Source organism: Apaloderma vittatum, unplaced genomic scaffold, assembly GCF_000703405.1.
Source record: "Apaloderma vittatum isolate BGI_N311 unplaced genomic scaffold, ASM70340v1 scaffold16524, whole genome shotgun sequence".
NCBI lineage: Eukaryota > Metazoa > Chordata > Aves > Trogoniformes > Trogonidae > Apaloderma > Apaloderma vittatum.
This window is the reverse complement of record NW_009714516.1, coordinates 27,879-41,119: the sequence shown is the minus strand read 5'-3', so window position 1 is coordinate 41,119 and position 13,241 is coordinate 27,879. Positions and strand designations below refer to the sequence as shown.

The 13,241-nt window shown below is 41.0% G+C and overlaps 1 protein-coding gene across 1 annotated transcript; it reads left to right on the top strand.

The window, feature by feature from the left end:
• The first annotated feature begins 1,885 nt into the window (after nucleotides 1–1,885).
• On the top strand, nucleotides 1,886–13,009 carry CRTAP (cartilage associated protein). Its single transcript, XM_009868802.1, has 6 exons — nucleotides 1,886–2,031; nucleotides 3,222–3,393; nucleotides 4,602–4,730; nucleotides 5,194–5,339; nucleotides 6,153–6,236; nucleotides 12,935–13,009. Exons 1-6 carry the CDS (start codon nucleotides 1,948–1,950, stop codon nucleotides 12,992–12,994), a joined length of 675 nt encoding a protein of 224 aa, XP_009867104.1. The 5' UTR covers nucleotides 1,886–1,947; the 3' UTR covers nucleotides 12,995–13,009.
• Nucleotides 13,010–13,241: the final 232 nt, after the last annotated feature.

The following is a 13,241-nucleotide window of genomic DNA, read 5'->3' as shown; positions in this document are numbered from 1 at the left end:
CGCGAAGCCTCACCTAGTGTGGTGTCACCCTCCAGCCTTTAAAAACTGCCTGGAACTTAACTTTATACATTCTAGCTTTTGATCCCGCAGAGCAGAAGGCGCCGGGCAGAGGAAGTTCATTTTGAGGAGCTCCTCGCGTTGCCAAAGCCAAAACGACATGGCCGAGGATGTGTCCGGTCCTTGTCCTGCTTAAAACTGCTCGTCCCCCGCCTTGTGCTTCGCAAACGTGGGGATTCGCAGCGAGAGTCATCCCCGCTGTAGCGGTTCCGGTGCAGTTCAGGGACCAGCAGGGAGGGATGCGAGAGGCAAGTCGGAGAAACCCCTTCCTCGCCCTCTGGACTCTTGCTCCGTCGCGCTGCAAGCGGTGCAGTTTCGTGCTTTTGCCTCTAGTGTCAGTTGTTTGGGTTGTTCGTTAATTAGGTTTTAGCCTGACTTCTGAGCGCTCCCCGCTCACTTTCGGGGAGTTTGAATGGGCCTTCTAGAGCCACCAGCTGCTGCCTTACGGAGGGCTTTGTTGCTGTCCTGGCTGGAGGCTTTCTGAAGAAAGGAATGTCACTTCCCCCACCCTGCTCACAGCAGCTCTCATGTCGGAAGAAGGCAGAGGGAAATGTTTTATGTCTCTATATTTTTTTTATTTTTTTTTTTTTTTTTGGAGCGACCCTGTGTTTATTCAGGTGGGTTCAACAGCGAAATGTTGCCACGTTGTAGATCCTGGGAGTCGGTGTTTCTGTGCTGCCGCTTGCTCCTCTGGAGGGAGCTTTCTCGCAGCCACCGAGTTCACTTAGGAATGTGTTTTTACAAATCCTTTTTTTGTTGGTTTTTTTTTTTTTTTTTAGTGGTGCAAGTTGAAACCGAGAGTAAATTACGGACTAAGCAAAAAATAATGAGACCTATCAGCCTACCAACAAAGGGGCTTAAAAGCAAAATGCGCAAAAGAAAGTGGGCGTTTGACGAAAGTGCAGCTGAAGTTTTCTCTTTGCGTTTGGACTGGCTGGGAATGCTTAGTTTGGGGACGGCCAGGAAGGGCAGCTGGCAGAATTCCAGCACTGGGAACTTTTTCCAGCAGTTTTTCAGATGGGACGTGAGACTTCAGGTCACCTATGCACCAATACTCTGAATGGCTTAATGTGGTTTTATGTTTTCACAAATACTCTCTCACTCTTTCTAAATATGTGTATATATACCATGCAGCTTATAAAAATACATATCTAAATAAAATAAAAAAGTATGAATGCATGCACACAGAATTACATATGTATTTGGCACATGCAGTTGTGAGAAATGCATACTTCTCAAAGTATCTCACATAGGGTTTAAAGTTAGTTCAAAAATGAGCACAGAAAATCACATAGTGTGTTAGAACACAATTGTTGATCGAGTCCCCTACTGTTTGCTCTAACTTCGTAACACCATCGGGGAAATATGTTATTGTAATATTGTCTTTGACAAAAATAGCGACATGAACATCATGTACATGGGAAGGGATGATTCCTGCCCAGGAGCCATAGATTAAAATCGGTAATTTCTGCTCCCACACAGGAGCAACTATATAATTTTGTGTGTTGTCAGCTTTATGAACGGGGAGGGTAAGGGAAAAAAGTAATTTTTTTGACTTGCTATCTGCAAGAATAATGGACTTTTGAAATAAGTTAAAAAGAAGTTCATAATGATGCAGCTAGGAATAAATCCAAGAAGATTTCTATTGGTTTTACTCTACTGTTGTATCTGCTGAGACTGTGATCTCAGTAAAAGTAAGTTTGGGAATATAGAGGCTGCAGGAAAATTCATGGACAGAAACTGGGAAACTTTAAACTGTTTTTTGGGATTTTTTTTCTAATTAACCTTTTTTTCCTCCTTCTTCCTCTCCCCATCGCTGTTTAGGCTAATAATCTTCCAAAAGCTATTGCAGCAGCTCACACGTTTCTTCTAAAGCACCCAGATGATGAAATGATGCAAAGAAATATGGCCTACTACAAGAGCATACCTGATGCTGAGGAGCACATTAAAGACTTGGAGACAAAGCCTTATGAGGTGACACTTTTTATTCAGTCTGGTCTTTTGGAACCATTCTGTTACTCCTCCAGAAGTGCTGTAGCAGTATAGCGTAAAATAACTTGGTCATTTGGTGTTAAGACTCCATTGAAAACCTCTGTCAAAACCTGTGCTTTACACTCACACTGGTAGTTCTGTCCAGCAGGCTTTTCTGTTGATCTCAAATGGAATCACGTGCTCTGTTCTCAAGGAAATACCTGCTAAAATCCATTAGTCATCTCTCTTGGTTGTCCTCTCGTTAATTGGATAACAGCTTATTTAGTAACCCAAAAATGCGGAGACGTCATTTACTGTATTTGAGTTTACACATGGCTGTTCTGCTGATTGGCCCAGGGGGCGTCCCGCAGAAAGGGACACAGGCCCCAACAGAAGGGTTGGCTTATTTTACTGTCTATTGCAAAGGATTACAGCAATAAGGCAATGCAAGCTTATTATGCTCTAGTTTTAAGCAGCAAGGAGAACAAGCAGGGTAATGCACCTAATCAGTACTATATAGGATTAGCAGTAGTTATTAAGAAAGATCCATCACCAGTTGCCCTAAAATCATCATCCTGAGCCGCAGTCGCTGAGGAGCCTGTGTTGCAGCGAGGATTCTGGAGAACCGTCCCAGCAATGGGGAAGTCCTGTGCAGGGCATCCACTCGTAGGGGAGGTCTGCAAAGTAGCTGCAAGAGGATCTAGCTTTTATACTATTAAATAAACGTAACATCCTATTAAATAAACATAACTTCAAATGCGGGAACATCTGGTGTTGTCCACTCTGTTGGATTCCTCTAACAGCCTGGCCAGGGCTAAAGGAAGAATACAAGGGAGTCTCCCGATCTAATCACATATTTCTCACCCAAGCCAGGCCTCTGGTCTCACGGTCTTGTAACATACTGCTAACAAAGCAAGAGGCAGCTGGTTTCTCAGCCTTGCACCTGGCCTTTAGCTAAAGAAAGATCACCGTGCTGGTTCCCACTGCACATTTTGTGTTACAGCAAAGCTATATACACCTGCTAAAATAGATTATCAATACATTACATATGTGATTAATACTGTATAGTGTGGGGTTGTGAGGTTCATCTATAGGTCAGCTTCGGTGCAGGGCCTACGATTCAGGCCCTACCACCACAGCAACTTTCTACACATCAGTTGCTGCTGGTTTTCATTCCTGCCAATTTTCTTCAGAATCTTTTTGTCAGGGCTGTGAGAGCATACAATGGTGACAACTGGAGGACGGCCATCTCCGACATGGAACTGGCTCTTCCCGATTTCTTCAAAGCCTATGATGACTGCACAGCGGCCTGTGAAGGCTCCCGAGAGATCAAAGATTTTAAAGACTTTTATCTCTCCATTGCAGGTGAGTGGTTAGAAAGCTATATGGAAAAATGTCCCTAAAGGGCATATCTTGGTTTGTGGTGTGAAATGCACTTGGTTTTGGCCAATGTGAGTTTATTAGATTCAGCGAAAACTGCCCGAATTCTGGTTAATCCCAGTAATATAAATTAGGCCTGTCAGAAAATCAGAACAGAGAGTTCTTACGTTCACATGGGAATTTAAGGATGTGTCAGAGTAAAATAGATGTACAAGTAATAACAACTACTCCATCCAGGGAGTGATTGTTATCCAGATACATCTCTTGGCCATTATTTCAATATCGGTTTGGCCACCTCGGAGGCTCAGCGGTTAGCCTGCCTTCGAAATCTGCAGAAGAATTTCTCTGGTAATTTCTCTGGCGCGCTGGGCTGAGTCTTGCTGATGATGTTTGTGTGGAGGACACCCGCGTGTCTTCCCAACAAACGTAAAAGCATGAAAAATGCAATAGAATTTCTAAGTTGCCAGAAGGAAAACCAGTCCAACTTCTTGTCATAAAGCCATAACGTGTCATAACTTGGTTAGAGACGTGCTGCACAAGCTTAGGCAACTTGCTTTCACATGCCAAATGTGGCTAACAGGGAAACAGAGGCTTTAAAAGCCTCCCGTGTGGTGTTGTTGCCTAATGTGACATATCCTGAAAATGCTTGAAAGTCTTTGGTGGAAGGCTTTCTCGGAATGTATTTTTCTGAAGATAAGATCACCTCTAGAACTATCTCCTCAAAGCAAGTTTCTGTAGGCCCGGTAAGCTGTATTTCTCTGTTGTCGTCATCACCATGCGGACCTTATTCATGCAATAATTTAATAAAATTGCGGAGTGTCTTAAAATTGAATAAACTTGTTAAAAAAATAGCCCTCAGGATTAGGAAGTAATGCAATACTCTGTAACGCTGGATGTAAAACTTATGACCCTGAACCGCCTGTAGATGTCAGTGAAATGTAACGGCTTAGGTCTCTGGAATTACAGCTTTGGTGCATTTCAAGTCCGACTTTTACGGAAGGGCTGCGTACCAGTGCTTGATGCATACTTCCGATGGAGTTGTAGGTGCTCGGTACTCCCAGGCAGCAAGAACCAGATGCACAGGACCCAGGAGAGCTTTCCACAGCCGAATTTTAATGGGTAGCTAATGGGAAGGGTGACAGTAATTCCCTGCATGCTATCCGTATCCTATGCTTCTGTTTTCTTCCTTCTAGATCATTACATTGAAGTTCTTGCGTGCAAAGTGCAGTGTGAGAGTAATCTGACTCCCATTATAGGAGGCTTTGTTGTGGAGAAGTTTGTGGCTACCATGTACCATTACTTGCAGTTTGCTTATTACAAATGTAAGTAGTGATTGAACTTGCTTTAAAAAGCATTGGGGTGACGCGGGACAGTTTCTATTTGTGATCTTTTCCCCTTAGTTATAAAGCTTTAGGTTGTAAACAGCAGCCTCCAGGATCTGTCAATTCTAGTAGGAAAAAATGGAGGTCGGTTAATTTTTTTGTTTATTTGTTTTTTAATGTGGGCTGACACCTCACTGATACTGGGATACCTACCTGGGAAGGACATTGGGTTTAGGATTTTTCTAGAAAATCATCAGTGGTAAGTCCCCATTTTTGAATCATGGCCTTCCCTGTTTCAGAAGACAAAAATGACATGTGCTTTCTGGAAGGCAATTCCTTCCTTTTTTTGCACCTGGTGGGGTGGTAGGAAGTGGGTTTGTTTCCATCTTGAGTTTTTCAGAGCTTAGATAACAGTAGGAATGCAGTTGTTTAACCTGGATTTGTGTGTATGTTTATTAATCAGTGAATGACATGAGGAACGCAGCTTCTTGTGCTGCTAGTTACCTTCTGTTTGACCAGAAAGATGAAGTGATGAAACAGAACATGGTCTATTATCAGTACCATAAAGACAAATGGGGACTCAAAGAAGAGGATTTTCAGCCCAGATCGGTAGGTCAATTACTTAAAATGCCTTCTGGACACATTCAGGTATTGCCCTGAAACTCAGTGGGCCAGAGGTTAGGCAAATGGGGGTTCTGTATTTAATTTTTTTAACATAAAATATGAAATGCACACAGCAGTATTTTCTTGCACTTTGTTCCATGAGCAGGAGCTGCTTGCTGCCCTAATCACTTGCCATGAAAACCATAATGCCCCTGGTTTATTTTCACAAAGCATTTGGCTCTGGCCCCGAGCTTTAGATACTCTTTTGAAAGGGGAGTCTCCTGTTTTTCTCCCCTAGAAGAGTTAAACAGGATAATCAAAGTAGATTGCTCACAAATACCAGGGAAGGCAACTGAGCTAAATGTTTGGGGCACTGAGGTGAGGGATAAGTGGGTGACCCTGCAAAATCTCCCTCTTCCTGGTGAATCATTATCATGCGAAACAATTTGAGTGTTTCATTTTCTCCCAGAAGTGCTGAGGCTTTCTTGCATCCAAAGCCGGCTGGAATGCAGGCACAGGCTGCTGCTGCACAGCCCTGGCAGCCTCCTTCCTTATTCCACTCACCAAAGCTTTGAAACATGAGAAAGAGGAGAAAGTGCTTTGTTCTTCACTTTTCCCAAAGTTCAAATCCCCACCCCAGGATCGCAGAATTGCCTAGATTGGAAAAGACCTTTAAGATCATCGAGTCTGAGATCTACCAAGTCTGAATCTGACTTTGTGGAGTAGTTCCAGGTGACACATGATGACACTCCCCTGTGTTGCTACCTTAAAGTAACATAGAAATTCCTGGTTGTTTGTTTTTTTTTTTTTTCCTGGTAGGAGGCAGTTAGGTACCACAACATAACCACGCTCCAGTCGGAAATGTATGAATTCGCAAAGGAACATCTGATGGATGATGATGAGGTGAGTTTTCTAGAAAGGAAACCGTGGTCAAAGAAAAGCCAGCAATCGCATTAAAGTGAAGATGATATATAGATGGAAATCCAGGATTTAGCTAATATGGAGAAATTTGCTTGTAACCGTGAACACTTGATCATAAAATTTTCTTTTGTAGATGGAGTATAAGAAACAAAACCAAAGAACATCACATACCATTTAAAAATATGGACATAATTAACACAGGGGTAAATACAATGCAGTGAGCCCACAAACCCCAGAAAATACACTTTGCATGCTGTAACGCCAGGGGGCAGAGTAGTAGTGTGTGTCTATGTGTATATATATACAGCACTATATATATACATACACTACTATAAAGAGATACACACTACTGTGGACCTTTATTTATTTATTTATCTGTCTGCCTATTTATTTATTTATTTATTTAAACCAAACATTTTTGGGGGTTATTTTGTTGGTTGGGTTGTGGGATTTTTTTATTTTGCTGTTTTGTTTTTTTTCTGAAATGTTATTTAAATTAGATTGAAAGATCTCTATAATATTGTCCAGAAGTTACCACCTGAATTGTAATTTTTTGCCAAAAGAAAGTCTTGTTACTTGTTATTTTTTTTCTGCACAGTAACATTTTGGTCACCCTGTCTTCTTAAATATTGGGAACTCATGGCCAAATATAATGACTAGTACTAGACTGCTTCAAAACACGGGGATGAGTAATTAAGGAAGGGGAGAAGCAGTGCCTTGTGAATTATTTATTAAGCTTTTGGGGAAGTGATGGGGAAGTTGCGCTCGATCGTGTCTTTCGGTTAAACAACCAGAATTACTGGGCCTGGGCTTGCCACAGATGTCCTTTCCCCACACTGTCAGGAAAGTTACTGTTTACCTCTCACAGGGAAAAGCTGAAGGACTTTTGTGCCCTCCTGTGCTTGGGCTGAAGAGGGAAGGATGGAGGCTGTCCACGCTGGCTTGGCTCTGGCTTTTGGTAGCAAACTCTTAAAAATCCCTGGCTACCAGAAATTGGCGTGGCTGCAGGAGCCATCCAGGGAGTCCAGAGGGAGCAGGAATAGCACGGAGGTGAAATTGCCACCTTGCAGTTTCTGCTGTATAGGCAGGAGCTAGTAGTGTTAAATGGAATTTTAAATTTTTAAAATATTTCTCCTGGCACGGAGAGAAAAGTTTATTCCATAGGAATGCTGCAAACCGATGAAAAACCCAGATAAGGTGAGAACCCAGTAAAAGCTTTATTAAAACCTGTGAAGGATGGAGGCAACCTGTCTTTTCAGTGTGCTCTGTTTATTTAAATCATGTGCTTCTTGGGCCTTCTCAGTGCTTCTTGAGCTTTCTCAGTGCTCCCGTATCCCAGACCATTCATGTGTCTTTTTAAATCCCATTAGCAAAGTGAGTGAGAACATGTGGCTTCTTTCAATAGTATGTTGCAGTAATTGCAGAGGCTGGAACATGCTGGAATGATTTTTGCATGTGTCACTACAAGAAATACTGTCCTGTTCGTGTTACTCTACTAATGTTTTTCCACAAGGAAATTAAAAACTCCAGTCCAAGCATTTAACACAGCAGAGGTGACAGAGAATATTAGCACCAACTAGCTACAAATTGCTTTTTCTGAAAAGTAATTATTAAATATCCTCACAGTTTTCCATGGTGAAGTCAAAAGAACATTATGCGGTGGTGTCATCTGAGTTAGCCATGGATAGTTGAGCTTTTTGATTTCTGTTCAGACATGTAATGTGTAGAGGCCGTAACAGTTACAGCTCTTAGTACTGCACAGATTTAAGTAGTGAAGGGAAACGCTGTTAAAAGCCAGATACTCAGCTTGTGTAGATACAACTTCAGCATCAGACTAATTGTATGAGACTTGCTTCGGACCCGTAAAATCAGTATTCCTGAGGAAATTTTTGTTTTTCAGGACTAGCTGCTTAGCTGCTCTAGATTACGTAAGAACTGCAAGTATTTGGCTGGGATGATGCTACAATGTGATTTTTCTTTTGGTGCTTAATCAGCAGGTGAAAACCTCGTTGGCAGCATTGACCTGCTTTTTTGGCAGCTTGTTCTTTTTATGTGTGTATAATGCATGTGTGCATTCGTATAGTGGCTGAAATTCAAATGCTCCATTCTTAAGTGTGATGCAAAGGAGAGTAAGTGTGGAACTGATGTGACTGGTGGAAAGAGAACATGTGGAATAGCATCAAAGTGAGTAGCGTTGAAGTTGCTCTGGAACTGGGTTGACTCGCATTTTATAGGCATTATAAAACTGTTAAAAGGCAAGTATGTTTATTGGATTACTCTAAAATGCTATTGTAATAGCTGCAGCATCCTAGAGTCTCCCATAGTATATGGGAAGAGAACAGTTACAAGTTCAGAATATGTCATTATAAAATGAAATGGAAAAATATTTGAGAAAGCAGTTAACGTACAAGTAAAGAACAACTAAGCTCTTTCAATCTTGAAAAAAAAGGAAAAAAAGGAAAAAAAGGAAAGCATGTGACAGTGGGTCACACTGTAGACTAAGTACCTGACAAATAAACAAGCTAAGGGCCAAATAATTTTTCTGCACAAAGAATTCAGGGATTTACTTTTTCCCCCTGCTAGAATGCAAGGAATGTCCAGCCTGGTCTGTACTGCTTGTGGAGGATCTGGGAGGCCTTTGAGGTGGTTTCAGTGAACTCTCGTATTTTAACTGCAGGTTAGATCAAGGAACTTTTTCTTGGTCGAAGGCTGAATAAACCTTTCACGCTGAGCCACTCGTTGACACTTGCCTTACTGTTATCCCAAAATAACATCTGTGTCCCCAAAATACCACTGCCCAGTGGGCTGTGGGATGTGTACTTCCAGGCTCTACCAGGCTCATGGAGCACGTATCCTCCACTGTTGTCTATATCAAACCTTTGTCTTCACTCTTGCGAGATGCTTATTCATCTTTGACCCAAATCCTCTCTTTTTCATAACTGAATTCTTTGTCGCTATTCCCATTAGTTACTCAAATTAGTTACCGGACCAGTTACAGGCCAATTACGTAGTAGTTACCTCTACTTGCAGAGCCTTTCCCAGTGCCACGGCTTTGAAACTACACCCAGTACATAAAGGACTCGAATCTGTTTCTCTCTCTGTTGATCAAGTTACCAGTCATTAATTTCTTTGAACTTTAGCAAAATGTGAATTTTTGCTGTGAAAGACAGCCAGGGGCTGTTTTGTGGGATAAATATTTTCCTTCTAGGTCACAGATTATAAGGAAACAAAGATCTAGCCAGTTTTTGCTTTGTGTATTGTCTCTTAAGGCTGTGTTTGTTGGATGAGTTATGTTAAAGGCTGCTTTTTATTTGCTTACTGATAATTACACATGAAAGCAGGTTCATAATAATATTTTTCAGTAGCTCTTAATTCTGTAATTTTAATATTCTTTGTTACTTCCCTGAAAAACAGGCTGTCCTGCTGCAGTGTGTATAGAATCCCTATAGAAAAGGCCATCAGCAGATCTGCATGGCGAGTATGGATTATTGAGAGAAAGGTGTATTTTTTCCCCCAAGAACTTTTCCAGTCCACACTAAGAAAGGACAGAACAGATCATAGAGGCAGGCAAGCGCCCATGAACAATTAATATTAGCTATGCAGAAGGTGACGCTTAGTCTTTGCAACTGCCAGCAAAGTGTTGGGGTCTGTCAGCGAGCAGTACAACTGCTGGTGCTTGCTGCTGGTTTTATTTAAATGCTGCTGTCAAAAGAAAAGTTGGTGCTGGAACATTGGTCTCGGGTGGGCTGTAACTGAGCCACGCATTGGTAGCTTTTCCTCTTTGCCATTTAATTTAATAGCTGGCTAGGAGTCTCTGAAGTGCAGACATTTCTCCTAAAAGGTTGGATGTTGTGTGTGTGTGAAAGCAGCATTTACTATTGCATAAGGAAGGGCCGGCAACAATCCCTGGAATAATGTGTACCTTGGACACTCAGTTTGCGGTAATAAATGAGGAGTTGTGCATTTTTCTCCTTTTTAGGACTTATTTTTTTCAAATGCTTTAGCTTCTCTTATAATAGTGCACCAACCCCACTAGCCTGGCTTAGCTTATTCGGGCTTGAGCAAGAACTCTGGTTTAGAATATGTTTTTACTCCAGTCCGCCTACTCGTACACCCTCTGTAAAACCTTCTCGATTTAGTTACTGTAGTACCAAACTTGTTCTTTCTCTGCACGCCTCCATTCAGTTGTTACTCTAAGCCAGGGGTGCTCTGCTTGCTTGCCTGACAGATTAGTTAGAGGCTTTGGTTGGTCAGATCAGCTCCTCTAATTCTTTTTATCACACACACCAGTCTGGGAATGTTCCCCTACTGTTCTTCATATCATGCCTCCTGTATTACAGGCTCTACCTGTCCCACCTTTTCCCTTACATCCTTGCTCTGCTGCAAACGTTTTACCTTCTGACCTTTTTAACTACAGGGGTTCATTTGTCTTTGGAAAGGAAAAACTCCAGATTAAAATCAACCAACATCCACGCAATTAGTCAGTCACATTACTCTTCTGTATGGATATTGTTTTGGCAGTTATTTTTATATTTTTACCATATTTCAACCTCTCATACATGCCAGTATTTCTCATTAGACTACAGCAGCTTCTGTCATACTTTCCTTTAGAGATCAATTTCAGCCACTGGAGATTTCAGGCTTTTTTTCTTTTTTTTTTTTTTCCAATACTGTTGCTTTTAAATGTCCTTTACCATTTAAAACTTGGGTTTCTTATGTGTTTCTGGATTTGAATACATACTAGAAAAAAATAAAAAAAACCAAACTGAATTCTGACTGAATCTTCTCTCTCTTCTGAAATACTCGATCTTACTGGTGAGCATGACAATATGAATGTGTAAAAGAATTGATCTGGGACCTCTGTTTCTGTGTCTTTCAGCTGCTTGCACTGTGACTCTTGGACTGGGTGGCAGTTTTGTTCATGTGTATTTGTGGAGTGGCATTGAGTTACTCCTGGGACTGGGCTCCTCAGTCCATCAAAATACTTTTAACAAAGGAAAACGTGCAGAAATGTCGAATTCTGATTATCCGATTGCCAGATTTCCTGCAACCAGCAAGACAAGTAGGGAATGTGGCATTTTTTTTCCTTGTGTTTTCATTGAATTGAGACACTTAGATGTTTTGAACAAATTCAAAGCAAAATAAATTGCCATCCTTCAGGACTTGCTAAAACCACTTCACAGTTGCAAAAATTCAACAGTCTTTTAAGATGGAACTGTGAAGCAGGGAACAAGAACAGTTATTTCAGCCAGCTTTCCTCCTGCCTTTTTTTTTTTGTTGCTTGCTTGCTTGGTTCTCATTATTTCTCTCCTTGCTAATCACACTTCTGAAAAATGTGATGTTAAAATTTTTAATCACCATGTCCATAATATAATTGTTGTGTGCAAAACAGACAAAAATTCTCTATTTCCTCTTACTGTTTCCACAGACAGATGTTTTAATGCCTCTTCTTCAGCAGAATAGAAAACTGTACAGTTTGGAGTCACAAACTGCACGTGTCTGGAAGGTGCTGTCTTCCTAAAGAATACCTTTGCAGACAGAAACGTGCTTAAAATTGAATTAGGTTTGTAAAATACTGTTTGCGTTCTTGATCGAGCAGACTCAGAAGCCTAATAGAGTTCACAAAGACTTGGAAGACAGAGAATGAGCATCCAGGCAGGGGTGACTTGCTTTCAATGTAACTCTAAATCCTTATTATTTTAAACATCAGAGCGAGTAAGAGCTGATCAGATTTTCCAGCAGAATATTCTTCTATCAGAAAGCGAAAATTTGTTTGGGGAAAAAAACCTAAATGACATCTCAAGATTTTTTTAGAACCTAAGTTTATGTCAGGAAAGGAAGGCCATGGAAGTTTAAAAAAAAACCAAAACAACAAACAACCTGCAGTTAAATTAAAGCAGCTAAACCAAGCATTGTAGAATAAAACCTCTCTTATATCTTCATATTTGTTTTTATATCAAAAAGCGAGTGCATGTGCAGGCTTTCCCATGGGCTCTCCCATCTTGGGCAGTTTTGTTTCTGACTGATGTGTGGCAGGCAAAGCAGAAACCTCAGTATTTCAGAGGGTGCCAGAAGAAGACATTTGAATGTGGTGTGCAACCTATAACTTTATTTCCAGTAAGGAAAACTTTCTAGTATCTCTGGTTCTTGATGTTTTTGCTGGGTGTGAAGGTCTGTGGTTGAGAACGGAGGTGGTGCATGGTGATGGGTGTAACAGAGGACATAAACAGTTCAAGCGGACAGATGCAAAGTTAGAGTTACGCTTCTGCAAAACACTTCTGCTTGGACTTTCAAAACTTTCTAAAATTCTTTAATGTTTTACGGTATTTTAATAATTTCCGAATTTAGCGAATGCTTTAAACATTTGTGCCTCTGCTTTCTAAGCTTGAAGATTTTGTTGTCTATTTAAATACCTGATACTGCAAGAAAGTACAAGAGGATTTGCTGTGAAGTGTAACATTTCCTTCTTTAAAGGTCTGTATGTCACTGGAAGCACTTGTGCTAACCTTGTATACCCAATTTACTTGTATTATATAGGCTTGCTGTGCTAGCTTTTTATGAAGGGCATTAAAAAATATTTAGACAAATTACAGTATATGTTTTGATGAAAATAGTTAAAATTTTTCACTGATTTTGCAGCACGGGGCTAACTTGTTCCTGCTAAATTTGACCCTTCCTAGGGTGAAGTAATGGAATTCCTTGATGAGCTATTAGAAGTGGAGGAAAATAAGGAATCCTGATGAGTGAAAGCGCCACAAAGTTATCTTACAGAAGTGCTTCATACTATTGTTTTTGGTCACCTGTAGTTCCAGTTAGATACACCTCAAAGCTGCTTCTTCAAGCTCCACCTGATGGCACAAGATCCACTCCCAAAAGCTCACGCCCATGCTGCACTGACTCTTTGCCGAGCCTTTACAGAACTGGTGCTTGTGGGCTCTCCCCTTGAGCTTTCTTTCCTTTACACAAAAAAGAGACTATTTGTATTTG

Coding starts and splice junctions, on each gene's coding strand:
- CRTAP (XM_009868802.1), top strand. CDS start 1,948: ATGATGCAAAGAAATATGGCCTACTACAAGAGCATACCTGATGCTGAG. Junction 2,032..3,221: donor TGGAGACAAAGCCTTATGAG/GTGACACTTTTT, acceptor AATTTTCTTCAG/AATCTTTTTGTCAGGGCTGT. Junction 3,394..4,601: donor CTTTTATCTCTCCATTGCAG/GTGAGTGGTTAG, acceptor TCTTCCTTCTAG/ATCATTACATTGAAGTTCTT.